The sequence below is a fragment of the Larus michahellis genome, chromosome 6, assembly GCF_964199755.1.
Source record: "Larus michahellis chromosome 6, bLarMic1.1, whole genome shotgun sequence".
Classification (NCBI taxonomy): domain Eukaryota; kingdom Metazoa; phylum Chordata; class Aves; order Charadriiformes; family Laridae; genus Larus; species Larus michahellis.
The window spans coordinates 514365-541394 of record NC_133901.1 but is presented as its reverse complement, the minus strand read 5'-3'; the positions used below and the strand labels follow the sequence as shown (position 1 = coordinate 541394).

General features: G+C 50.8%; 1 protein-coding gene across 1 annotated transcript; it reads left to right on the top strand.

The window, feature by feature from the left end:
- Positions 1 to 5835: 5835 nt before the first annotated feature.
- SENP5 (SUMO specific peptidase 5) lies at positions 5836 to 26663 on the top strand. Its single transcript, XM_074590850.1, has 10 exons — positions 5836 to 5944; positions 11620 to 13187; positions 16519 to 16624; positions 16775 to 16922; positions 17550 to 17597; positions 19469 to 19546; positions 22186 to 22323; positions 23953 to 24036; positions 25421 to 25471; positions 25562 to 26663. Exons 2-10 carry the CDS (start codon positions 12242 to 12244, stop codon positions 25670 to 25672), a joined length of 1710 nt encoding a protein of 569 aa, XP_074446951.1. The 5' UTR covers positions 5836 to 5944; positions 11620 to 12241; the 3' UTR covers positions 25673 to 26663.
- Positions 26664 to 27030: the final 367 nt, after the last annotated feature.

Sequence of the window (27030 nt, the reverse complement as noted above, 5' to 3'; positions counted from 1 at the left end):
CACACAGCTGTAGCTGTTTGCAGAGCCACAGTTATACCTGCCAGGGCAATCTGGAAACGGAAATTTCAAACCCATTTTTTGAAGTAGCCGGAATGGTCTAGCTTGGAGCTAGGGTTGGTGGGTAGTTGTTGATGAGTAAGGAATAATTGCACTTTCATGTCTTTTTATGTGTAATGAAATCCAGGAGAGAATTTTAGTATTTTTTGCATATTGGGAAAGGGATCAAAGGGATGCATAGTTTGAAAAACTCCAGCAGTCACGGCCTTATCCTTCCAGAGGCTCTGCAACTCGTTCAGCTTCAGCATGAAGAGGACAAGCTTTAATAGAGACTTGGACTTGCATTTTGGAGAAATCAGCTAGGTAAGGCTTGTCTATAGGCACGGACTGCCCAGGGAGGACAGGCAGGAGGAAAAGGGAGATGGTGTTGCTTGAAATATCTGAGCGTGCTTGCCTTCACAGGTCGACGTGAGTAAATGGTTTGAGAACTGCTGAATAGTGGTAAAAGGGAGAGGAACCTGCTCTTGAAGAACCTCAAGCAGCTACAGGGAAGGTGTGATGACAAGTTCGTTTGTGCAGGTGAGTCCTGGGAGGGGGTATCCGTGTTAAATCTAGAGACGGCCCCAGGCTGGGGAGGGTGCGTGTAAATACGTTTTAGGACGTACGGGCAGTTCTGGTGCTGCAATGACTGTGGCTACGTACTGCCGGAGAAGGGGTCTGGTAATTACAATAACGGCGTCACTTGGGGAAGCTGATAATCAAATCTCTGCTGCAGGAGGTTTTTACCTCTTTTTCTTTCAAGTTCTAAGAATTGCAACGACAGCTTTGCCCTGCCACTAATTTGTTCCTTATTCCATTTCACGCTTTTGTTTCTGATGAAACAGCCCCTCGCAGTCTGATATGAGTGAAAGGCAACACAGCGTCAAAAGCAAGCCCGACGTTTGGCTGCCAAGCAAGAGACAAGATGTACCAGTAGGATGCTGGTGCTCGCAGGAGGCGGCCTTCTTCCAGCCCTTGCCCCAGTGTGTCGCTGTGAGAACACAACCAGCGCCTTTTAATGAAGAACACCGGCTGTCGGCTGGAAGAGAAGAGACCGTCTTTATCCTTTCTGTAACGCCATTCGGACTGGCGTCAGTTACGCGTGTTTAAGAGTTGCCGTTCACGACAAAAGCAGTGACTGGGCATACCTGCTCTGAGACCGTGGCTGCAGGTACGTTTTTGCTGGCGGAACTGGATTCCTGCCTGCCCTCCCAGCCTTGGCCGCTTCGGCCTGCCCCTGCCGCCGGTGGTCCCTGTGCAACTCCGGAGGAAAACTGTGGAGTATTGGGGTTTGGGTTTAGGTTTTGGGGTTTTTTCAAGCATTCAAGCATTCCGTTTCCAGTGAGCTTCACAGGTAGCAGTACCGGCACACCTGCAGGGACAGGGGAGGGGAACAGAGGTCCAGGAGTGAAAATGAGTGACTGGAGGCAAGAAATGTCCCCAGCTGGTTCCACTGCCTAAATAAACATGGGGAATTGTACCTAGAACGCGCTTTAAATTACGCAGCAGCCCCGGTGAGCTGCAGAGTGCAGCAGAGTGTAGTCACCTGAATATTTTCTGGGTTTCACAAGTGGGCTCTGCCGCGGGCGCTGGTACGTGGTAGCCTGGCGCCGTGAGGCCCTGCCTGGGCTACCTGGAATAGCTACTGCAGACACAGCCGGTGCGCGCTCTCGGCGAGCTCTGCGCTCTGCAAACATGCGGCAAGATTCAGTGAGGGACTAGCCAAGTCCAAAGCTAAACACTGCCAGCGATGCCTGCCTTTCACTTCCACAGCCCCTTTTACAGTTATATCTGGGGCCCGTTGGCTTCAATCTGCTTGTTTTCAGAGCACACCCGCAGGGCCGGGCAGCAGCGCCGTCCGTGTCCCGTCCAGCGAGATCTGAAGCGCTCAGAGACTCATCTGTTTTGCAGGCAGCACGGATCGCTTGGGACGTCCCTGCTCCCGCCTGTTTGAGGGCAGTCACCAGCGCGGCAGCAGAGCTGGCGTGTGGCGCTTCCCCTGCGGCACAAGGCCGGGCATCTGCGCTTAAACCACCGGGGAGGGTGGCCCAGGCTGGTCTGACTTAATGCCAAGCGGCCAGGGAACACAAGTATCTTCTGCCCCGCAGCCCGGGCTGGGGAGGGACCAGCCTCCAACAAGTGCTGGTGGCCACCGCGGGGCGAAGCACCGTCCTGAACTGCCAGACACAGGGAGGTTCACTCCGGGAGACTGTGGTGGAGCAGGATGTTGATGCTAATACACGTCATCCTCGATCACTAAGCGTCCTCCCTCCCTCAGGAAAATTAGCCTTCCCTCTGAAATCCTTGTCAGTGCTGTAATTACGAAAGTACAGATATCTTAAATGCAGTTGAGCAAATGTGCAAGTAGCGGTGGTTTCGTACTTAAAAAGCCCTGCCTGTGTTGATATAATTGGGTTATAATCACAGAGGAGGAACTGAAAACCTCGCCCTGCAGTGATGGCAATGCCAGAGGTCCCCTCGCCCCACCTCTGCCAGAAGTAGCCTTGGATGAATTGTGCAGGCCGTGGGGCACACTCTAAACAAGCCAGGAGAAGCCTGCTTTTAAAACGTTGTGGGTTGTTCTGTTGTTGTTTTTTTTTTTTTAAATCAGGTCACTTTGCAGACCCGATTCAGTGTTTGCTGCCTACATTATATCGCCAGCCCTTGCTTTGGGATAATTGGGATGTGGTGAGATGAGCAGCTGGGAAATTGGCAAACCAATTGGAAATTGGCAAATGAGGTTTGTGCCTATCTACATGGCTGCAGTCATATAAGGCTTAGGCTTTATCAAGTCCATTGAACTTGAGTGAAGAAGAAATGCTGCTTCGTGTTATCTGTGAGGTAAAAGCCAATGTTCAAATTTTAGAAGGTTCCCCTCCGAGATCCGCTGAAGTGATCTTCCTTTCAGGAGCTGCTGGGCACTTGCCCTTGCCTGGGAGGACCCAGTGAGCGGTCGGGGTGGCGGCACCGCAATGAGGGGCAGTGTGAGCGTGCGGGTGGCCACGGGGACGGCAGCGGCAGGGACAGAGCTGCCCTGACGGCTCGGGATTCTCGCCAGGGCCTGAAAGTGCAGCAGCAGCATTGTGTAGTGGGGATGTCTGGGGTATCTCTGCTGCATGACTGCTTCCTGCCCACCCCTCGTGTTGCCGCGCTACAGAGAGATTAACCTCCTGAAGTGTCTTATGGCCTGCAGAAACTTCAAACTTCCCGAAGCAGGGGCCAAAGAGTAGCCGTGCTCCGTTGTCTGTAGTTGCATTCAGGTTAGAGTTCGCCTGCTGAGAACGTACCTTTTTTAAAGCTTTTTTACTTTGTTGTAATTTAACAGCAATCATTTCAGTGTATTTACTGACAAGTATGTGCTGAGACGTATCACAGAATCACAGAATGGTTTGGGTGGGAAGGGACCTTAAAGGCCACCCAGTGGCACCCCCTGCCCTGGGCAGGGACACCTCCCTCCAGCCCAGGCTGCTCAGCGCCCCGTCCAACCTGGCCTTGCAGATATGTACAGATATTTCTGCCAGCACAGTTTTTACATCACAACTTGAAGCTATGTGAAGGAATGTGCAAGCTCTTTGGAGCACTCCTTCATTTTATTCCTTTTCAGAAGTGGAAAAATAGGCAGGGACAACAAAGCACAAATTTAATGTTCCTTCTTAAACCCTGCCAGTTTGAATAATCTTTTGCTGAGTTTCCTGATGTGGCTATTCACATGCTTTCATGGATTCAGACTGGCTGTTAGCAGCCTCCAAATAAAACATGGTTACATGGAGATTTACCTTGGCCCTGTTCTTGCTTGGCGACACGAGGCGCGGAGCAGCCAACTGGTTCGGCTCATGCTCCGTGTCCTCTTCCAGCGACTGCTCCTGGGCAAGCTCACTGCTGCCCAAATTAATGGGATTGTTGCTTTAGCTCAAGATGTAGGAGTCCTGGTGTCTGTGTAAGCCATCAACGAAGTCAGGAAACTGCCTTTACAGAGCATTCAAAAGCCCTTTTATTCTGAAAGAATCAAATCCAGGCTTCTGTTAAATGCAGCAAAGGCTGCCATCATTAAAACATTGAGGCTGCAAGTTTGGCCACAAAAATGTTACAGTACTGCAGTTGGTATTCAGTCCTTTCTGTCCGCGCTGCCAAGTCTGGCTTTTATTTATTTATTTATTAATTAATTTTCACAAGTCCCATGTCTTTCCTGCATTCCATAAAGCCTCAGTGTTTACAGTCATCTTACTCATCTGAGAATTTCAGCTTCCAGTTTTTAAAGATCTGCTACTCGCCCTCGCGGGCAGGGAGGAAGCGTGAGCATGTGATAAGGCTGATCCTCGCAGGCAAAACCAGAAGGCTTATAAAACCCCACATTTAAAAAGTCAAATCATGATTTTTTAAGAGGATCTCGTGAACCTGGGTTCCCATTTATGTGTCTCAAGTGCCCAGTGTCGACTGTACTAATGATGGCCTGGGTCAGGCCGTGATTTGAGTGCAGAGATGCCGCTACACACAGAGAGCCGGAGTGCGCTGCAGCGCTGACGGATTGGGGCAGGAATCCTCTTTCCATTTATTATGTCCCTGCTTTAACTTCCTGGCCTGAGCGTTGCCTTGCGCGCCCTGTTTACTGTGTGTTTCATAAAGGCCAGAGGACTCATCCTGTTGCTCTGAAACTGCTTAGCCCATCTTTGGCCAGATTTACTGTGCAGGAAGAACAAACGGTTGCTTAGGAAAGCGCTGTATTTAATGAGGGAGCTGGGCTGGACTTTTTTCAAACGAACAAATAAAAGCCAGCAACTCGCAGTTTGGCACCAACTTTGCTGTTTTGTTTGTTGCATCACCCCATTGTCTTCCCTATCCCTTTTTTATTTCTTTGTTACAGCATTTCACAACCCACGGCCTGGATACTGCAGTTCCTGGAGGAATGCAGAGCACCACGGATACTGCTCGATCACAAAAGAGTTCACCTCGTGCACAGCTGTACAGAAACGATGCATCGTCGCTGTGTCCTAATCTTCCCTGTTTCGTCAACGTTTTTTCTTATTTGGAGAAACGCCTTTAGCCTCTCCTTACAGGGGCTCCCTGGTGAGAGGGATCCCAGACTGTCGGGGTGGGAAGGACCCTCTGGAGATCACCCAGTCCCACCCCCGGCCAGAGCAGGGTCACCCACAGCAGGTGGCACAGGAACGCGTCCAGGCGGGTTTGGGATGGCTCCAGAGACGGAGACTCCCCCACCTCTCTGGGCAGCCTGTGCCAGGGCTCTGCCACCCTCACAGCAAAGAAGTTCCTCCTCGTGTTTAGGTGGAACTTCCTATGCTCAAGTTTGTGCCCGTTGCCCCTTGTCCTGTCCCCGGGCACCACCGAGAAGAGTCTGGCCCCGTCCTCTTGCCCCCGCCCGTTAGCTCTTGCTGAGCATCGATGAGATCCCCTCTCAGCCTGCTCTTCTCCAGCTGAGAAGGTCCCTCGGCCTTTCCCCCGCACAGGGATGCTCCATCCCCTCAGCATCTTCGCAGCCTCCGCGGGGAGCGTCACCCTCCCGCACCCCACGCGGCGGCCCTGGCGCACTCCCCGTGTTCCCGCTGTCTCTGCGCGGCACCGCCGCCCAACCGGCCGCACTCCCTCCCCGCGCCCGGGGCGGCGGCGCGGCCACGTCCTCCGGCCCCGACCGGCCGCCGCGGCCTGGCCCGGCCCGGCGCGGCCCGGCCCGGCGCGGCCCGGCCCGGCCCGGCCCGGCCCGGCGCGGCGCGGGCGGGGGCTCCGGGCGGGCCGGCCGCGCAGGCCCCGCAGGCCGGCCGGGCGCAGGCGCGCTGCCCCGCCGGCCGCTGCCCCCCGCCCCGTCGCAGGGCTGACGCGGCGGCGCCGGCGCAGCGCGATCGGGCCCGGCGTGCGGCGGCGGCCGGGATGAGGCGGGCGGCCCCGGCGGGCGGAGGTGAGGCGGGGGGCGGCGGGCCCGGCCCGTGCTCGGCCCCGCAGTGCGGGCCCGGGGAGCGGGAGGCGGCGCCCGCCCGGGGCTTCTCTGCCCGGCTTCGGCCCGTCCCGGGCCGCTGTGCTGCCTCCCGGCCCTGCTGCGGCCCGGCCCGGCCCGGCCCGCCCGGGGGGGCGCCGGGGCGGGCGCTGGTTGGTGGCCCCGGGCCTTGTGGCGGCGCCGGCGGGACCCGGGAGAGCCGGGTCGGTGCGGAGCCGCTCGGTGCCGGCCTCCCCCGGGGAGCTCGGGCGGACCGGCCGCGACGCCGGGACCGGGAGAGCCAGGGTTTGGTGGAGCCGGGCGGCTGCAGAAAGGGGTTCTCGGTTGATATACATCGATATCTTTTTTCCATCATCGTGACCCCAGCGCTCAGCCCCCGGCTGTGCCCGGCTCGCAGGGAGGCTCCCAGCCGTTCCCGCTGTGTAAGCGGAGCCGTACCTGCTCGGGGGCCCTTTCCCTGTCCCCACCCGAGCCCTCCCAGCCCGGGCTGCGCTGGCGGCGGGGCCGGGAGCCCGGCGGGGGCTGGGGCAGCGGCAGGGCCGCTCCCTCGGCTGGGGCTGGGCTGACACGGACCCCCTGCAGCCGCCGCCGGGCTGGGCTCCTTCCAGCTCCGGAGAGAAGCGGTCGCCTCTGGTTGTAGCCTCACCTGTACTGACCTGCGTGCCTGTCGCTAACACGAGTAGAGAAGTCATCTTTTTACAAAGCTGCAGGAGCGTGTGTTTAATGCTGGTGAAAATATTCTGTTTCTTAAGGAAAGCCTTTAGAAAACATAAAGGAGACACGTGCGAGGACCTCGACTGGGATCGCAGTTTCTGTTCCCTTTGCAGGGCTTAGACAGCAAAGGTTGATGGACTTTGTTTCAGCTATTTCCATGCTTCTTTCTTGCTAGAGGTATTCAGGAGGGAAGGGACAAAGCTGGAGTGAAGTCTCATTGAAGTCAATTTAAAGCCTGAAGATTAAAAATTGTTTATGTCCTTATGCCTTATTTGTACAAAAGTAACTTTGGGTTCTTTAATCCAGAATTTTTTTTCTCTTTCATCACTCTGATTTGTGACAATATTTCTCTTAAGTGCCTTTTTATCTGATATACATATCTCCGCTCATCTAGTTTAGCCTAAAGGAGGATGTTTCCCTAAGTAAATTGTAATCATCTTACCAGAAATGAGTTTAGCAGACGTGTAGCCGAGGAGGTGAGACTGTGGGTGAGTTCCCCAGAGCAGGAGTTGAGAGAAGGGAAGAGACCAAAGTGCTTGTAAGAGTTCAAGCCTTGCGCTGCGGTGACTGAGGTCATCGGCTCCGTGCCCTGTTGGCTTCCCGGGAGTCAGTAACTTTGGACTTTGGCCATTTCTGTGTGGTCTTGTGCTAATACTCTACGTTTTGTCAAAGCGCATTTCCCTCAGGCTTGTTTCACCTCTGGGGCAAAACGTTTGGTTAACAGCTCACAGCACGGCGCTGGGCAGGTCAGAAAAGGAAGCGAAGAGGAGATGGTTCCCGGTGCCATGACCCTGCATTGCTTCTGCGTGTGCTAACTGAATCGTTGCAGACTTCCTGGCCTCATCGGCTGGGTCCTGGCCAGGCGGTTTGAGAGACACCCTTCCCCAGCTTCCCCTCTCTCCTTCCAGTTTTGGATTCCGGATGGGGGAGGGAGGGCATCTTCCTGCACCGTGTATCCCGCCTCTCCGACCTCAGGCCCGCGTTCGCTTTCCTGCCTGTCTCCTGCCTCTGAGAGCCTGCCCCAGATCTCCACTGGGAAAGGCTGGGATCACCCAGTGCTTGCGAGAACCGCCGCCTCCCGTGGGAGCGGGAGACGCGGGAGCCACCGTGCCTGCACAACGCCGTGCTCCCAGGGCTCTTTGCTTTGCTTACGGTACTGATGCTCTTCAAAACAAGCTGATTTTACATTTTGAATAGCACTATTAAAATCTGGTCAGTCTGGGAAAAGAACCCTAGGAGTTACCCGGTGAGCTGTGTCCGAGTCACCAGCTGTGTGTGTACCTAGACCTGCCGCCCGGCCGCGGCCCCGGGTGGCTCGTGGTGACGGAAGCAGGACGTGGCCGCGGGTTTCTGCCGCTGGTGTGCAGGCAGAAGGGTGCTGCGGCCTGAGGCTTCGGCCGGCAGCTGGAAACCCCGGCTCGCAGTCCTGTGGGCAGCACGGGCTGGGACTGCCCTCTTCCTGCCTGTGCTCCCCGGGTAGACCTGGGCTTCGAAACCTGCCAAAAATAAATAGGACTGCCAAGGATTAATTAACAGTTAAACTGCAACAGGCTTAAAACTGGTGAAAGATGCAAATGTGTAGTGTCTTTTCCAGTACTTAATTTCACTGAAGGTGACATAAGCTGCAGCCATGTAAGTTGCAAATGGAGAGAGCTGCTAATTGCTCTAAGGAAAATGGGGCACGTGTCTGCGCTGAATCTGTTACTCAGTAAAGGATCAAGGGCCTCGCATTCCCCCGTTCCTCTTGTGTAGGTGTTCAGTGAATTTTATGCCAACTTTCTGGTGGGTTGACACAAAGTCCTGCTCGCTTGTGACTTACCAGAGCTCTTGGGATAAGTCTCGGTTCTGAAAACTGGGCGGCTCCCGAATATATTTTTAAAAGCTTAGAGTACAAAGCAAATTTATAACCAGAATCTGCCATTAGTACAGACCTGTAACAGTTTGTGGTCGTCTTTGTCCAGTGCAAAAGAGATTGTGCCTTTTAATATTTAATCATTTGCAGATGGTGTCTCAAACACAGCTGAAGGGCTGAGGGCTAATGACAGTAAATCCTCTCACTTCTGGTCTCAGGGAGGTTACAGCTGTCTTGGGCTTTCCTGGGCTTAAGATTTCGCTGGTGTAGGCTGGGCAGCGGCGGTACAGCTTGTACCGGCTAAATGACTCCTTTAGTGGTGCCGGTTCCTCGGCTGCAGAGGTTTTTCATCTCTGTCAGTGTATGGGGCGAAGATGTGACTTTCTCTTCCTGTCCCTAAACTTTGGGTGGTGCTTGATTTATTTCTGGTCTCATGTTGCTCGCTTCGGTTCCTTTTCTAGCAGCGCGCTTCTAAGCTGTCCTTTCGCCTTGCTGATGTGTGTTGCCAAGGAAAACCAGTAATACTCTTGCAGCACTGATGGAAAATAAGTTCTTCAAGCAGCACCTTTAATTAAATATTTGCGTATGGATTATCTTTTGTCACTCTAAGTAATACTGCTATTAGAAAAGTGAACTGTTTCAGCTCCCAGGACTGGGATTAACTGCTCCTCGGAGGCCTTTGCTTTAAAGGGATCCAGACTCAAAACTGATTATGTTTGAAAAGGGAGAGGGGAGGGCAGGAAAGGTTTGCTTGGATTAAGTGGCTTAGTCAGGCTTTTTTCCCATTTTAAGGAGAAACTTTTTTGTACAGAAAAAACTTTTCAACGTGGACAAATTGGTGCGTGCATCACAGACAAACCTGAAGTATTTTTTAATCCTGTGAGTTATAATGCAAAGCATTTTTTTAATGATCTAAGTTAAACATGAAGCAGGAGAACAGGTGGGTAGAATAGCCTTCCTAAAGTCTTCCTTTGTTGCAGCTTACGAAGCTGGATTTCATGACACTAATGAGCAAATGAGCTATTTCGATTGCAGTTGCAATTGATTGTGTGGAAGCTGTGGCTCCACTCTTGTCTCCCAGTTCAAGTTCGCCTCACGTTCTTTTTGTTGTCAGGACTTACCTTTGCTAGGACCCAGTTCAGTGTTTTCCCACCGCGAGCGTCGGCTCAGCCTGTCCCGGGTGGAGCGGGGGCGGCTGTGGGCGTTCCGGCTCCCGCCTGACCCGGGCTGCTGGCGCCTGCTCCCGGGTGCCCGCGGAGGCGATGCTCCTTGTCGGGCTGCGCTAGGGGACGGTGTGGTGGTTTGAGGAAACCCGCTACAGTTTATTGTCGTTTAGACAATTATTCCATCACCCGGTGACTCCTCACCACCCGGGAAGGGGAAGCGGGGGAAAACAAGGAAAGACAAGGTTTGAAATATAAATAGATTTAATAAGATAAGACTGAATAATTAACATTAACAACACTGAAGAACCAATATTGATCCCGATGCCAATATAGAATACACCGGGACTATACCCAGCCCACCCCCAGCAGGGCGCCGTGCACTCCCCGCAGGGACAGCCGATGTGGCACCCTGCGAGGAAGGGAAGGGCTCAGGGCTCCGGCAGCGGGGCGAGGAGTGCTCAGGGTGGCAGGCGTCAAGGGAGAGAGAGAATCCTCATCAAACTTCCTAATTTCTATTGAACGTGCCATTCATGGTATGAAATAACCCTGTTGGCAGCTTGGGGCAAGTGCCCGCGTCTCGCCCCTCCTCATCCCTGCACCTGGCGAGCTCGAAACACTGAGACCTTGAATCCCACATGCTATAGCTGGTGTGGGTTATAAAGTACATATTTTCACAAATTCAGACACTAGAGTCTTCTAAAAGTGCAGTTTTCCCAAGCATTAGAAGAGAAATGAGCCCTGTGTCGCTCACACCAGGACGGACAGCGAGGAGAAAAGCGATGACTGCAGATGGTTCAGGAGCGCCCTTCACCTCCAGCAGGGATGGCGCAGGGTTGCGGGGCAGGTGCTGCTGAGGCTCTGGGGAGCAGCGGAGCCGCCACCTTCGTGGGCTGTGCTCTTCCTCGAGCGCTCAGGGCTGGCAGAAGCCCCTTGTGTACGTGGCTCGGTTGAGAACGCCGTGGTTGTGCTGGGTCGGTTTGCCGTACCAGGATGGAAGCGTGGCTGGAATTAGCTGTCCCAGCCAGACTGTGGTTTGGCTGGTGTTTCCTGGGGGCACTGGAGGAATCTTTGGGAGGTACGGTACGCAATAGACAGACTTGTGGAGTTTGTAGCGTACAAGCAGGCACAAACTGGATCTAGTCTGGAGAAATATGTGGGTGCTAAAGAGCAAGTATGAGAAAATTGGCAGGACGAGATGTTATGCCCTGATTTTCGTGATAGCTGAGTTGTGTGGTGACTCGCAGGGGGTTACAAAACACCTATTGCAGGGCTCATACTGTTAAGCTGTGCCATCGTGCGCATCTCTGTCAGTGCAGGTACAGCGTTCCTTTCTAGGTTGTAGGTGGTGAAGTCTGGACTGTTTTCTGTATGGCGGGGATACCTCACCGAGCACTAAACGATACTCTTCGTCCTCTCCGCGTTTCTACTCCCCTCCCACTGCTCCACAAAAGAAAAAAGACACCTCCTGTTTATGGCGGAGTAGAGTGAAAAATGCAGAAGAGCTTCTTAAGTCAGACTTTAAACACCTCTGAATACCTATTTAAATACCTCAAAACACCTTTTGAGGCAAGCTAGCTAGCCGTGCTCGCTCTACAGCGGGGGATGGAGCGAGAGCCAAGCCCAGGCGCAGGAGTGAGAAATGACAGGCGAGCGTGGGCTGGGGGTTACCTGGGCACGGCCTTACCCCGAGGGCAGGTAAATGAGAAGGGCTCCATTACGCACCCAGCCGTGTCAGCTATTGCTTCTTTTTCCTTCAGGGGCAAGTGAGAATGTCCTGGGGAACACAGGATTGCGTTTGGAGGACGGGTGGAATCTTAGATAGGCACGTTCCTGAGGAATGTGCCGCAGTGTTTTGCTATTGTGTTACAGTCCAGATAACTCTGAATTCCTTTCCCTTGTTCTTTCAGCTGTTTTTCAAGATCATAATGCAGCAGAAAAATGAAAAACCATAGAAGACATTTGCGTTGGAAAAGAAGTCAGTTGCCGGCGCAGTCTAGAAGATGGACCACTGGATTTGGGGAGCTTGGGAAATACTGCTTCCAAAGGCAATTTCTCCTAGCTAAGAAGAGAAGACAGAGCGCTCGGCTAATCGTGAGCTTAACTCACAACAAACTGTACGGGAGACTGCAGTGCAGAAGGCAGGCGCTCGAGCTCCGAGGCAGGTGGGCTCCACATGTGCCTGTAAATGCAGAACCCCATCAGAACCCTCCTGTTGAACCCCACAGCTTTCCTCACAAAACTACTGAGAGCAAAAAGATCCTGTCCCGATCGCAAAGCCGAAAGCCCATCTGGAGAAGAAGTAAGAGAACTCCACAAAGAGTCCTTTCACAGTCAATATCCCTTGAATGAAGAATTTGAAACTGTCGCTGTCCTTAATGGCACCTCTGGCAATGTCCATCATGTCTCATGTGGGACGCCGGATGGTGCTGCCTTACCTGTGAAGAAAGGTGGTTTTGTCTATAGCGGGAAGGAGAGCAATAATGGTGAGGGCAACACAATCCTGGTAGTTTTAAACAACTATAAAAGGAAATGCTGTTGCAAAGGGAGTGGAATGGAACTTGTGGCCCCTTGACAGCTATAAAGAGGTCCAAATCTAACCATCATACTGTAAAAAAGAGATCTTTATTTATGATGCATAAGAAACTTTCTATGGTTAGGTTTCGGTATAGAATTATAAAATCGGCGGAACTTCGAGCAAGAGGCAAAACCTGCAAATTGAGAAAAATCAAGCCAAGGTGGGTGGAGAAAATTACGAGGGACCATCGAGAGACGCTCCAGCGGGATTTTGAAAGTGGATTGTGTAATTGGCTTTCCTCCTGGAAATCTAAAAGCAACCGTCTTTGGAACCGGTACAGCTTATCAGATATGAACAATAATACACCCGAGTCCTTAGGCGAGGAGAACGAAATAGGCGCAGCCGAGCTCTGCCGCACGCAGGACGCGTTACCGTGTGCTGAGGAGCCGGAATCCGCAGGGCAGGACGGCGGTGCGGATGCTGTCCCAGCAGAACTGCCTGCTGGAGCTTCTCCGGGGGCAGAGACCTTGCCCCGGGTGGAGACCAACGGGGCTCTGGCCGACTGTCACTGCTCAGACATTTTCGTCTCCGTGGCAGGAAAAGAAATTGCTGTTTCCGGTCAAGATGAGGCAGAACCTAATGAGGTTATGGGTGTAGATGGAATGGTACTGTTGCAATCCTCCTTGCAGGATTCTGATGTCAATGATAATTTCGCAAATGGACCTTTATCCATGGAGCTGGCACAAAATGAGGACAGCTCGAGCCAAATGGAAGTGGAGGGCTCCTTAAACCCGGACGTTTTCAGTGCAAAGTTACTAGATCACCCTTACTGTAAAAGTCCTCTCGAGGAGCCTTCACCAGAAAGCACAGAACTACAATCAGGAACTCGGAAGGGAGGCAAAAGGACGAGTCAGAAAGCTTCCCGGGTGGCTGACGAGCAGTTGGCAGCGTGGCTTTGTGGTATACCTTTTACATATCCTAGGGCTTCCAGAGTTTACATGTTGCGTTAATTCCTTTGTTAAAATGGTTTCTTACTGTGAATTGTAAAGGGTGCTTAGCATAACACTTGATGAAGCGAGGCTGCGAAGAGGAGAGCTGCAGGAAGAACAAACCCGTGCTTGTGTCAGGCCGGTTTGGGGGATAGTCGAATGCTGACTCTGCTGCTTTTGTTTTAGAGAGTACAATGTCATTTAATTGGAATCTTTGTGGAAAATTGCTCCTAGACGTTTAAAATGTCTTTTATCATGTGGTTTCTGAAGATGATATGGGGTTAAAACTTCCAGTTTTTTAAATGGTTGACAGTTGTTACTCTTGGTTTTTGAAACTCCTTAGTGTTCTTACACTTCCTTCCAGCCTCACCCTCTCTTCTCTTGCTCTGTCTCAGGCTGAAACTAAATCCCTTCACGAATCTCAGGTTTTGATAGCCAAATATCGCTCATTATCACTTAGTTTTCTCTCTGATTGTTCACAAAGTAGGCTTAGTGACTCTTATTAGACAATATTTTTTTTAAAAGGCAAGACTAGTCTTAGCAAAGGTTCAGCAAAAAGGCTTTGGGATTTTTTTCACTGAATGCTGAGCACGCAGTATTTGATACTCGCTCTAAAGAGAACTGTGGTAAAAATAGTAATCGGTGTCTTGTTTATGTATAGCGGTGTACTATACACGTAGTGAGGAGCAGTGGGCTAACACGTGGTACCACCTAGTGCTGATAATCCAGTGTTCCAGTTCCGTGGTGTTCTGATAACTGAAGTCGTCCTCTGGAGAAACTGGCTTCGTAGGTTCCCGTGAACCTGAAGCTGGTGTTAAAGGGATTGTTTGAGGTTTGACACGCTCTGATTTTACTGCCCGCCTTTTTGTCCTGCAGTTCTGCAATTGATTCTCTAAAGCAGAATGTGAAGGAGACATTGAACCTCAAGAGGTGATTTAGCTTTCCGTATCCACGAGGTAGCGTGGGGTGTGTTTCTCTCTCCGTATCCACGAGGTAGCGTGGGGTGTGTTTCTCTGACTGGCTTTATGTGATCCAACAAGGACTGGGCGCTGTGTGAGAAACTGTGGTACAACAGCGAACTGGCCACTTCTGCGATGGAGTTTTAAAGTTTGTCCAGCAGAAGAAGAGACGTAATCCTTCTGTGACAGCCAAGAGCCAAGATTGTATCAGGGTGGCAAAGGTTAAATTTTTGTGGTCTGATAGGCAGTCATAGTCTTGTTCACGGGGGGCCTGAATAGCTTAAAAGAAAAATAAAAAGACAGACAGCAAATGCACTAAACTTTCCCACACTTGACAATTTTAAGAGAATTCTTGCCTAGCTTCTGAATGAGAGTAGGGCAGACGAGTTTCCATTGCCCTCCGAGCGAAGGGTTCCTCCCCGAGGACAGAAGCCAGGTCTGCGCTACGTACACTCACACCGACAGTACAGCGCTGCTGAGTTTTCTCGGCCGAAGAGCTGTAAAAAAGAATTTTAATTTTGGGATAACTATGCACAGAAGTTCTTGTCTGTTCAGGAGTGTCGTTAACAATTAACTGCACCCGAAAAGGCCCTGCTGACCTGGCAGGAGTTGCTGGGTGGCTGCATGGAGGAGGTGGAGGTGGTGTGGGTGCTCTCGGGTTTGAGCTCTCTGCGGCAGCTGAGCTGGCCCGTTAACGGGCTGCGGTGTTTAGTGCACCCTGATGTGCTGTGAGGTGTCAGGCAGAGCTCCACGGTAAATCCTCGTTGCGATGGGTCTCTGATCTTGCACCACGCTGGAACTTCGTGTTTCCCTCCCGAGTTCCGCAGTTGCAGCAGCCCAGGCGAGGTCCGCGCAGCGAGAGGTCCCTTGGAGCTCTGCTGCTGCTGGCTGTGACTGTGAGATCGGTCCCTCCTCTGTGTGTGTGAAGAAAAAGCTTTTAAAATGTTATATATTCACGGAGAGTAAGGTACAACATGCCCATACATCTTCTGCCTAGACTCGTAGCCAGGGTGAGCAGTATCCTCCCTGTCCCAGCCTGCTGAGATATGAGGGATCAAAGGTGAGGCGAGCGTGGACCGGGATCTTCCCGGGAAGCATTCTTCCTCCTCTGATCTCCCTCTTCAGTCCCCCTCCTTCTGACGCACATCCAGGGGTTCTTCCCTACGTCTTGCTAGATCTTCACTGCTTTTCTCCTTCTCGTTCTGTTTTGTTCTTGGTCTCCCTCCTTTCTTTTTTTTGTTCTTTTCTTACTGCTGCTGTTCTGGCACTTTCTTCTGTCAGGTGTTCCTCTCATCTTGCTTTTTCCCATCCTGATCTTTGAAAGTTTCCAGGAAATACTGTTAAAGCTTCAGTAAACAGAGCGCTGAACGCGCACTGGGCAGCGACGCTGTGTCCCAGCCAGGCCTGAGGAGTCCTGGCTTCGGGCCGCTGCCTTTCCCTGGGCTCTGAGCTCACAACACGTGCTTTCTGCTGCCTTTGAAAACTCATTTTCAGCAAGCCGGACAACTCGGTCTTTTTTCTCTTATTCCCTAGCAAGTGTTGAAATCCTGTTTTCCATTCTCTTTCATTCTCAAAGTGGGTTTGGATGCTTGGGTGGGATTTATGTCTCCACTGTTCCAGTGTTATATCTGAGAAGAAAAAAAAATATCTATTTCCTAGGTTTTTTAATTCTTCCAGCATTCATCTCTTCATTATTTCCTCGTTAATATCTCTTGTTTCTGGTGTCGTGGTCTCCCAAGTGGTGGCAGGCTGACGTGGCTGTCCGCGGCACCCTCACTGCCGTCCCCCGGGTACACGGGTTAAAGCCGCCCAGGGGCTGCCCGGTGCCTCCTCCCTTCGCCCTGGGGGCAGCAGAGGACCCCACCGACCGCGGCCCTCTGCCAGCCAGGGCTGCTGGCCTTTGGGGACAGTGATTCTGCGTACTGTAAGGACAAGAGACCGGGTTTTCAGTGGGAACTGCTGCAGAAATTGATGGCTTTTCATGTTGCAGTAAAAGTGTGTAAGACGCTAATTGAAATGAGCAGTGGGACGGATTCTCCTTGTAGCACTGGTTTGATGTAGATATACCGGTATATGGGAAGGAGGGGGTCTGATCTTCCCCCGTAAAGCTGAGTCATCAGATTCCTGCTTTTTCATTTTTGTCCTCCTTCCCCTACTTTTATTTGGTGTTGCCAATTTGAGCTTAGATTTCTGGAATATACCCTTGCCAGGTGGGGTGCTGTGTGGTGGTTGGGTGCAGAATGATTGCTGCTCCTGCTTGGAAGAGGTGACTGCTTTACTGCGCTGGGGGACTCGGAGGGTTTTTTACATGTTTGTACTTTCATTTTTCTGGTGTATTTAAAGGATTCCTAGATGAAGTTATGAAGAAATATGGCAGTTTAGTTCCACTCTGTGAAAAAGATGTCATGGGAAGATTAAAAGAAGTCTTTAATGAAGATTTCTCCCATAGGTGTGTAGCAGTATCAAATTCTAGACTTTGTTAAGGACAAATTGCTTGCATTGCTACTGCACGCTCCACGTCTAACACCTAACAGAACAGAAGTCCATTTGATATGACCTTGACTTATTTTTCTTTTCTGCCTTTTCAATCCTGTTTTAGAAAACCTTTTATCACCAGGGAAATCATGAAGTATCGGGAAAAACATCCAAAAACCTCCACTTGCAATTTCCGGGTCTTCTATAATAAGCACATGCTAGATATGGACGATTTAGCTACACTGGAAGGCCAGAACTGGCTCAATGACCAGGTCAGAGATGCTTGGTGTTTGTGTTCCCTTTCCCAGCCCGTTTACATGGGGGTATCGGTGGTGCGCCCGCTGCTGCGTTCGAGGTGGCCCATCCTTGCTGCGCACGTGCGAGGTAAAAGAAGTGGGGAGCAGCTTTTGCAAAGGCAGGTGCAATAGGGGTCACAAGTCTGGAAGATGGGAGGTGTCGCAACTAAACCGTTCCCGTTGGAAGAAATGATGTTGTGCTATTTTGGGAAAATAGTGGCTACCCATGTAGGTTTTAGCATCTGCCTCCGTGCCCAAGCTTGAGCAGGTGACAAGAACAGCAGAGTGAAGCAGCAGACTGTGGCCCGCAGCCAAAAAGCCAAGGCGGCTGCAGTGCCCAGGGCACACACCAGTAGATTTAAATTGAATTAAACTGCATTTCAGATTGCGGCAGGCTTCAAGCAGCTAGTTACAGTCTCTCTCCGGGCCAGCCGCCGTTAGCTCCAGAGTGCGTGTCCTTCAGACTGCAGCCACATGCTGCTGTGGCTGCTCACCTCCTCCTAGGGGTGGAAGCGTGAAGGGCCCTACGGTTTACGGGAACTTGGGAATTTGAGTTTTACAAAACTGTTCTGTGCATACTCAAACATTTCCTAACTCTTACAGATCATTAACATGTATGGTGAACTCATAATGGATGCAGTCCCTGAAAAGGTGAGGGTTTTTGTTATTATGCAAATGTACCTAATGAGAGATTGAGAGGGAAGGGTGAAACATTACGTATATCGGATACAGACTCGAGATGTAGCTCAGTGATGTTCTGAGTGGGTCCATTATCATTTGTTGCTATCTGCCGCTCAGATTTTCTTACTTTCCTGTGCTAAAATGCAGTTTTCAGTGCTGGTGCTCTTGGTTCAGAACTTACTGGCCGGGCTCCGCAGGTGTCTGTGGTAGCCTGATGTTCTGAGGTACCTGTAGGAGACAAGTGCCCTGGTTTCACCCCTCCCACTCTCCCCTCAGAGGTTTCTGTCTCCAGCTTATCAGCTTCTAAAGGGCTTTGCCCGTGCCCTCGTTCACCAGCCAGGTGTTTCAGCTGAGATTCCCAATGAGGATGGGTTTCTGCTGAGATGACAAACCATGAATGGTGGCAGCTGAGCCGTGTCCCCCTGCAGATGCCTGCCTGGGGAACGCGAATCCACGCAGAGCTGCTCGCTTCCTCGGCAGCGTTCACTCTGCAGGACTCTCTTGGGTTTGTGCATCCTCAACAGAGCGCTCGCTGCTCTCCAACTGCAGTGTCGAACTGCTGGTGGCAGTTGAAAAAAAGAAAAGAAAAAAAAAAAATCAAGAAAACAGCCCCCCCCTTCTGTGACTACATTTGCAGCAGTGGCAATTATAAAAAGCCATCTGTTTGCTGGTAGAGCTGAACGATTTTCAGGTGAGACCACAAAGGAAGAACCAAACAAAGCCATTTTTAGATGAGCTCTGCAGAACGTAAGTCTTAAAATCTTCAAGCTCAGAAGAATGAGCGTTGTTGCTTTGATTGGTGGTGATGGTGATTCTTCATTAGTATTCTCTGTACTCCCCGAGTGTGTGCCGGGGTTGTGCTGGTGGAGATTGTATCTGTTTGCTTGTGTCTGCTTTTTCTTCATAGTGCATAATTGAAATCCTCGTGGGAGATTCTGTGCTGGTACCTCAGAATGTGGTTTTGAAGTCTGTTGGCATAGCTAATGGGTGTTAGGCTCTTTTCAGATGCTGAATTTTCTAACTTTTTTTTCAAGTAATAACTCAAGCCTTCCACCACCTCTATACTAGCAGAATTATTAAAAACAGATGTTGCAGATTTCCATTTGTATTAATCTGTTCCTGTAATTGCAAGAAGCTAAGCACAGGGAATAATAGTGTTAACCTGGAGCTAAATAATATTTTTTTTTAACAGAAGTCTACATTTTTTGCAATAAATGTAGGTTTTTAGTTACAAAATGGATGTGGTATAACCTAAAAATGCTTTTAAATAGCAGAACGTTGGTTTTGTCTGGAGCTGGTCATAGTAGTTGAATACAAATGACCATTGGATTAAATCTCATAACTGTTTTGATCAATTTTTTATCTGGGGTTGGGGTTTTTTTGGGTTTGGTTTTTTTTTTTGAGCCTCAGCTTCCAGCAACTAAAAGCAGAAGTTACTCCCTTCTCCACACCCCCCCTTTGCCAGTCCAGTCTTCTCTTCCTTAATCCCTGTAAAGAACAACAAAAACTGTAACTCCTTATCCTGGCGTTTTTCTCCCAAGTCCATCCCCAGCAAAAAATTAAGCACGATGTGCCTGGAGACAGAAAAGTGTAAATGCAAGCGCTGCAGTGGCTCACGTCATATATTATAGGGAAACAAGGCGTGCTGTATTTGCTTGCTGAAGAACAGCAATAGTTCAGCCTTGGCAGAGCCTCTGTTTGTCCCTGCTGGGGTTCTGTTTCTAAACCTGCATTAAATAATGCCTCATTACAAGTTGTTTTGTATAAATTATCCCGGGGGAAGGGGAATGACTGTGCGTGAAGATTTCTGTGCTCATTCCTCCTCTCTCTCTCTTTTTCAGGTTCATTTCTTTAACAGCTTTTTTCATAGACAGCTCGTAACCAAAGGATATAACGGGGTAAAGCGATGGACTAAAAAGGTATCCTTCAACGCCCTGTCGCCAGCGCTCTGTTCTCGTGGGCTGGGTTGAATCACTCACTCCAAACTGGGCTACGGGGTGGTACCTGCGAAGGATGGGCTTGCCGAGGAGCTGTACAAAGCGGAGAGGGGCTAATGAAACAGTGGGTTGGCACCGCTCAAGTTAGTATAGTTATGTTGTGAAAACGCTCTTTGAATGCCTTCCTCGCCGGCGGCAGGTTATCTCTTTGTGTATGTTCGTGCAAGCTGCTAATTCAGCTGCAAGAAATGTCTCTTACTGCTCCTGACCGTGCCAGGTACGGTAACCTACGGGGAGCAGACTTAATTCCGCTTCTTCCTTTTGTCTCAAACTGGGGTAGTTTGATAAAATTGAATTGTTACTCCTGAGTGACACGTACAGGTGCTAGAGAGCAGAAACTGGGGACCAATGGTTAATGCGACAAAGTCCGTGCGACAAGAGCAGAATTCATCTTGCTTTCCAGAACACGTACCAGACCATGGGTTGTGGTATTTTCCGAGGTAGCTAATCTGAAAAGCAGTACTCTTTTTCTGTGAACATTTGTCCTTTCTAATATGGGAGATGAGGCAAGGCTAATCAAGGGCCATGCTTGAATGTATGATCTTTCTGCAGAAGCACTTAAATAGCCCACATCTGTGAAATGCTAGAGATGAACTCATTATCCAAATATAAAATCTATTCATATAATTTATTAAAATCTCTTTAAAGAGAGACTGAATATTGGTGCTTAATATTCCCAGATATTTTTTTTAAAAGATGTTCTTTTTCTCCAGCAACCCGAGTTTTGCAAAAACCCCCAAAGTGAAGGTAGTTTCTGCAGGCAGCACCTGTGTTGGTGTTGCAGCTGGGGAGGGCGCAGGGGAGAGCAGGACAGCTGCTCGGACACTTGCACTCACAACCCTGAAGAATCTCTGGAGCAGGGATGAGAGCGAAGCGGTGTCTCTTGAAGGATCCACAGACTGCTTCGTCCCGCAGTGTGCAATTAAGGGGAGCTTGTTTCTGCTTTTTAAACGCGCTGGGGGATTTATACCAGGTTTTATAAACGTGCTCTCCTGGGATATGGGAGGCCAGAGCCTAGAAGGACGTGCTCTTCTCTCTCCAGCTGCAGAGGTGTCAAAGCTCCTGTTGGTGCCCGTCCCTTCTGGCCACTGACCGGACTGGCCCTGCGGCTCAGATCCGCTGTCTTGTTGGCCAGCCGAAGCCAGCCTGGCTTGCCACTGTTCTTTCTGTACAGCAGGTCTTAACTAAAGACCCTTTGAGCTTTTGGCTGCCTCTTGGCACTCTTCTGCTACAGGTTTTCGTGCCTGCAGCAATCCCACGAGTAGGGTGACGTGAGGACCCTCGAGTTTGGCACGGCTCTGCCGTTGCTGGACATCACGGGAGGTGTAGTTCATCTGTCTTACTCCAGTTCTCCTTCCTGGGCTCAGCTGGCTGCTGGCTGGCGTCTCTTTGCTTCTCTCCGAGAGTGACGGATGGCCGTGCAGCGAGCCTGCTGTGATCTGCTCAGGAGGCAGCCCCCGCCGGTGGGACCGGTGATGCTCGGTGCTGGTGACAGTCACAGTCCTGCTGTGCGCAAGGCTCGCTGATAACTGCTGTGAACGCTCCGGCCTTTTTGTGCCTTCAGCTTCCCACTGTTACTCAAAAAATACGCTTTTCTTTCCTACAAAGGACCTGCCTTTGCCACTAGTGCAGCAATTATGTACTGTTTGAATCGCACGGTGCTTAAAAAGAAACAAACAAAAAAAAAAAGCAGCATAGAAATCTTACGACAGGATGAGTTCATTTAGTTCAATATTCTATTTTTGCTTATTTTCTGGACTGTACCACCAAAACCCCAGCAATTAGACAACCATTTCAAGAGTAGCGGGGAGAAGGAAAATCATGAAAGGCCCCGGCTTGACTGGCTTCCAAAAGCATAAAGGCTCATCTGCCGCACAGGCACCGGGGGAGTTGTACCCGGTCTCCGTGTTCTGTACTCGGAGCCCGTCTCTCTTGTTTGCTTGCTGTGACCGCGGCGCATCTGCTGCAAAGTCAGGTTCGAGGAAGGATGATTCTGCTCTCTCTTCACCCCCTGCCTTTCCCCGCTCGCCGAAGCACCGTGTGCTCCTCTGCCTCCCTCCGACACGTGGCAGAGCCGGGGTGGCGGCGGAGGGAGTCCCACCGCGCTGGTCTGTGGGGTGTTTGTGGTCACAACTGCCTCATCCGCCACCCCTCCACCACGCCGCTCCGATGGGAGCTGCGGTGTTCATCCTGCAGGGGTGGCACTGCCGAGGAACGTAGCTAACGCAGATTGAGGCTCGACTGCGTTACCACCCTTGCTTAAGAAACCCCACTTGGATGCAGATGTTAAAGTGCAACGTGAGCGGGCTTTTGCCACGAATACAGCGGTGGCTAACGCTGCTACTCTGCAATGCTCCTGAGCCGCGTTCCCCGCTGTCACTGGGGTTTTGTGCCTGCTGATAAGTTGTGTATGAGACAAACGCGAGCAATGTGGTGGACGAGGGGAGGGAGAAATGGAAGACTTCTGTCAGGGGATGGAGAGGGGGCTTAGGTACATCGGTCTCTTGCTTTGCGGTGTCGTGCCCGGAATTGTCTCTAACCTGCGTTGTTCTTCTTGCCAGGTGGACTTGTTCAAAAAGACTCTCTTGTTAATTCCTATTCACCTGGAAGTCCACTGGTCCCTCATTACTGTGAACATCCCCAGTCGAATTATTTCATTTTATGATTCCCAAGGCATTCATTTTAAGTTTTGCGTAGAGGTAAGAGCTGTGTCTGCAGTTTGAACCGTTATCTTACCCAAACCACCCCACCCCCCTGTTTCCGTTTAGCCCTAAACGTTAAAGGCAGCGTGTCTGTCGTCATCCTGCCGTGTGTGAGATGAGCATCGGCTTGTCCTGCTGAGGGGTCTGAAGCAGGGCCCTTGAGGGTCACACCAGAGCGGGGAGTTGAGGTCAGATTGCCTGTTGCCTAATTAGCCCGAGGTGTAATCGGCACCTTTTGTGGCGCTCTTGTCACTCCCACAGAAAGCAGGGGCTCGAAGCCAAGTGCCACGGAGCGGAGTGGCCGGGAGGGGAGCAAAGGCAGCTCTTCAAACTGCTGAGGGACTTGTCTTGGGGAAACGGTAACCTGCACGCCTTTCCTGGGGGAGGCCGCCTGGCTGGGAGGAGAGACGGAGGGCGCTGCCCAGCGGGGTGTCCGTGTCACGGCGCTGCCGACAGCGCGCTGCCTTCTTCCCCTCTCTGCATGGGCGCGGGCTGGGCACCTCTCATTGCAGCCCGGCAACCTTTCGGTGCTGCGACCTCAGCGCTGGAGTTAAATTATCAGTCTTCGTGGTAAAGAGCAGCCGGAAAATTTTTGCTGGGACTAGCAAATTGTAATGACCCTCTTACAAAAGCTAATTTTGTAAACTTAATTGCTTGCTTGATGCAGCAGCCCTCTACTTTTAACTGCGTGTAGTTGTTGGCTTACAGAAGAGTAGTAATTATTGTACCCAGGAGAGTTCCCAGCTAGGACTTCTGAATGAAGATACTAGTTTCCTGCTGGCATTGCTGAGGATGAGGATAATGTTTGTTCTGGGAGCGAGAGACCTCGTGCTCTCCAGCTCCTGAGCTTGCGGTGCAGGGGAGGTCCCTCTCCGCAGCCCTGCAGCCTCTCCCGTCCATCCACCCCGCTCCAGGCACCGCACTTGCACTTAAAGGTCTCGCAAACACCAGCTGCTTTTATTCCTGCCCTTTGTAGGGGAATGGGGGCCATTACCCAAAACTCCAGTGTGATCCACCCGCTGAGGTGAACATTAGTGTGCTGGAGCGTGTTTAAACTGGGCTATAAACCGCCAGCCTGTTCTCAGAGAAGGAGAAGGATTTGCTTAACCCAAGACCATAGGCTCATTTATCTTGCTTCCTTCTCTTCACCCGTGTCAGACTATTTTTTCCTGTATGTCACTAAAACTCTCCCTGGAGCTTTGCTGATTAGCTGCAGAACTGTGTTTTGTACGGAGATCCAGGCAGGAAAATGCTGTCCCGGTGAAGGTAAGGGTCTTGGTGTCAGCCAGGAGAGGACGCGTGCCGGACTGCACGGTGTGTCCCCGCGTGTCCGAGCACTCTGTGCCCGAGGGCCACAGCTGGGCTAGTATTTAGTATGTCAGTGTACGGGGGGGCTGCGGGGCTAATGATCCCCTTGATAGACCAAAATGAGCCTTGACGGTAGAAGGCAGAGAACCCACCAGAGTTCATCTCCTTACCTCCAGAGCTGAGCTCAGCTCCAGTGCTTAATGCTCACCTGAAATTCATCCTCCTTGATAAAAGGATCCCAGCCAAGATGTCAGTGTCTCTCTCCTGTTCTTTAGCTGGTGAATAATATTGTTGCTTTTTTCCCTTTTCTTTTTGAAGAACATTCGAAAGTATTTGCTGACTGAAGCGAAAGAGAAGAATCGCGCCGAGTTCCTTCAGGGTTGGCAGACTGCTGTGACAAAGGTAAATGGCATCACTGCCAGCTCTGGCGTCTGACTTTCTGGGAGGTTTTAGGAGGCTGCTCCTGAACCCGTATCTTTGTACACGTAGTAAATTGTTTTCTGCTGCCCACGTGGAGGGTGGTAGGAGCAACACGGGTGGTTACGCGTGGGAATTGGAGCTCTGCCGCTCCTTCGGCTCCCACCAGGTCTTTAATACCTTCTGCAAATGACTTTTGGTGATCTGAGCCTCATCTCTGGACAATTAAATATCCGTGCAGCAAAACCTGTACCTGGTGCCCATGTTGGCACGAGGTCAAGGGCTGAACGAGCTGGAGACTGGGCTCCCTCGCTTCTCCTGAAAGGCCCGTTCTGAGCTCTGCCAAGGGGATGGGATTTGGGGAGGGAGGGAACAGGCTGGTGCTGCTGCTGCCTCCGTTTCTGTTTGCGGTGGATAGAGGGCTTTGGTCTCCAGGGCTGTTTGTGGCACAGTACGTTTGATCACAAGTAAACAAAGCCTGGCAACAACAAAAGAGAATAACTTGTGTGTAGTGTAAATGAGGGAATATGTGGATTGCGTGGCCATCCCATAATAACTCCAAAGATATAAAACAGGTCATTGCACACTAGAAACACTCCCAACAGCTCCCTCCTTGCGCAGGATTATTTTTAGGTGCTGCTACAATGATGACATTATTCCTCTCTGCACGTGCTGCGCAATCGGGGTTTGCCCTCCCGCGGTCTGTGGGGCGCAAGAGCTGGGAGCTGGGGGAAACCGGGGACTCTTCCAGTGCCGGAGACGGAGCGGCGCTAGTGAGTGGGACTTTTTAGCTCCGCGGATCAAAATGAAGCATGTTTGAAGAAATAGCGAAGTTTGAAAGATGGCGTTTGCGAGTGCTTCGCTGGGTCCCGTGGCCTGGCAATGCAGCACCCTTCACGTCCTTTGGGCCCCCGTGGCGTGGCTGGGGGGCGAGAGCCCCCGCCAGCGGCAGGGCTGCGGAGAGTAACCTTCCCCTAGGCCTGGGGGACTTTGCCGGTAGGGTTTGGTCCTGTGCAAAGCAGATAATGCTGTACAAACATTTATTTAAACTAATCGAGAAGCTGTTCTGTGTAGGTCACTAACAGAAAATAAACTCGAAAGAAAGATTTGTAATCTGTTTTCTGTCCTACGCTATATATTTTTCTAAACGTTGGGTGCTACTCTAACAAGGTGTTGAGTGTCACCTTGCAAAGGCTGGGCTGAGAAACAGCGATGACAACTGCAGTTCGTAGAGCAGCGGAACAGCCAGCTCTGAGAACGAGACACCCGATCGATTTCCCGAGTCTCCGCTTGGCCTTTAAGCGGGACTTAGAGAGCAAAAGGATGAGTAAGGATCTAACGTGGCTCGTCTTGTTTCTTTTTCTTTTAGTGCATTCCACAACAGAAAAATGACAGTGACTGTGGGGTTTTCGTGCTCCAGGTAAGAGTACTGCTTTTTAAAACTCGGTGCCCTGTGTTGTTTGTGTACGAAACGTCCTTTTTTTCAATCGAGCCTTTTCCTTTTCCTCAGTACTGCAAGTGCCTCGCCTTAGACCAGCCTTTTCAGTTCTCCCAGGAAGATATGCCCCGAGTGAGAAAAAGGATTTACAAGGAGCTGTGTGAACGCCAGCTAATAGACTAATAAAATGCAGCCAACCTAATTTCTCTGGCATTTCTGACAAGTTGCAGCTGGTGTTTGTGTACTTGAATTTCTGAAAACTTCCGTGAATTTTGAGCGATTCTCAGCTGAGTGGTGTGGCCACTGTTGTTACCTCAATTTTTTTGACGAGCTCTTTAACTGGCAGAACATAACAGAGCTGCCATAAAATATTCCTTATGTCAGTTTGGTTCTCTTATGTTCTTTCCTGTATTTAATATTTATTATCTCAGCATGCATATAGGCAAAGCATGCAACTAAAACCATAAAACTGTAGATTTGGTGCACCTTTGAGATGTAGCTAGAAATGACAAATACAGGTGATTTTGTCTGGAAACATAAAGATGCATGATATGTTTTCTGATGCAATAATGCTTTGAATGTATCAAAAAAAAAATCAATGCCATAAAAAGAACAGCTAGAACCTATTTGGTAGTTTCATTGTCCCTGTTGTGGCTGTATAATACCGAATTACCACTTTTTAGGGTGGCTAAACTCATCTACAGATCTAATTTGTGGAGACCCCTTTTTTAAATAGATCGAGTTGCTAATAAAGTTTGTTCTGTTAACATTTATCCAGCTGTCATTATCAGCCTGTCCCTATAGATAAAAGCAGCCTTTGCACAAATAAAGCTTCAGCACTTGTCTGTCAATAAGCAGTACGAAGGTGGTCAGTCAGTCAGGGTGACGGTATGTTCCTATATGCTGCAGAAGTCTCCACGATGTGCGTATTAAGGAGAATTATAAAGCTGAAGAATCACAGCTTAGATCCTAAGATAAACTCCTTGGCTGTAACTGTTTAAATCTCAGCTGGCTTTGACTCCTTTTTCAGTTCCACAAGATGCAGTGAAATGTACCGTTTCGGCATCGCTCCCTTCGGCTCTGTCTTCGAATGAACTCCCTTCCAGCTTGTCGTGTTTAACCTCCCGTTGGCTTTTGCCTTTGTTCAAATATAAATGAATTCATTTCTGCTGCATCCGCTGTGTGATTGTCTCGGATATCCCTGGTTTTGTTTGCGTCCGGTAGCACTGATGGGCCTGGTTGGGAATAAGCGCTTGTGGCGCGTGCTGTACGAACACCAGCGGCCGTGTCGGTGTGCGTCGGAGGGCTGGGGCTCCGGCCCTGAGCTTTGCCGGGTTGTTGCGCCGGGCAGGGACGAGCGAGAGCACTCGGCCCTTGAGACTTCGGGGTGTTTTGCCTTGATCTGTAAAGCATGACGTGCTCCTTGCTGGAGAGCTGCGCGTGTTCAAAGCGGCTGTTGTATGGGACTGCTGCGGCAGCAAATGTCCTCGCTGGGTTTGTCTGCCAGGCGGAGGAGTGAGCCCAGAGGAGAGCTCTTCTGG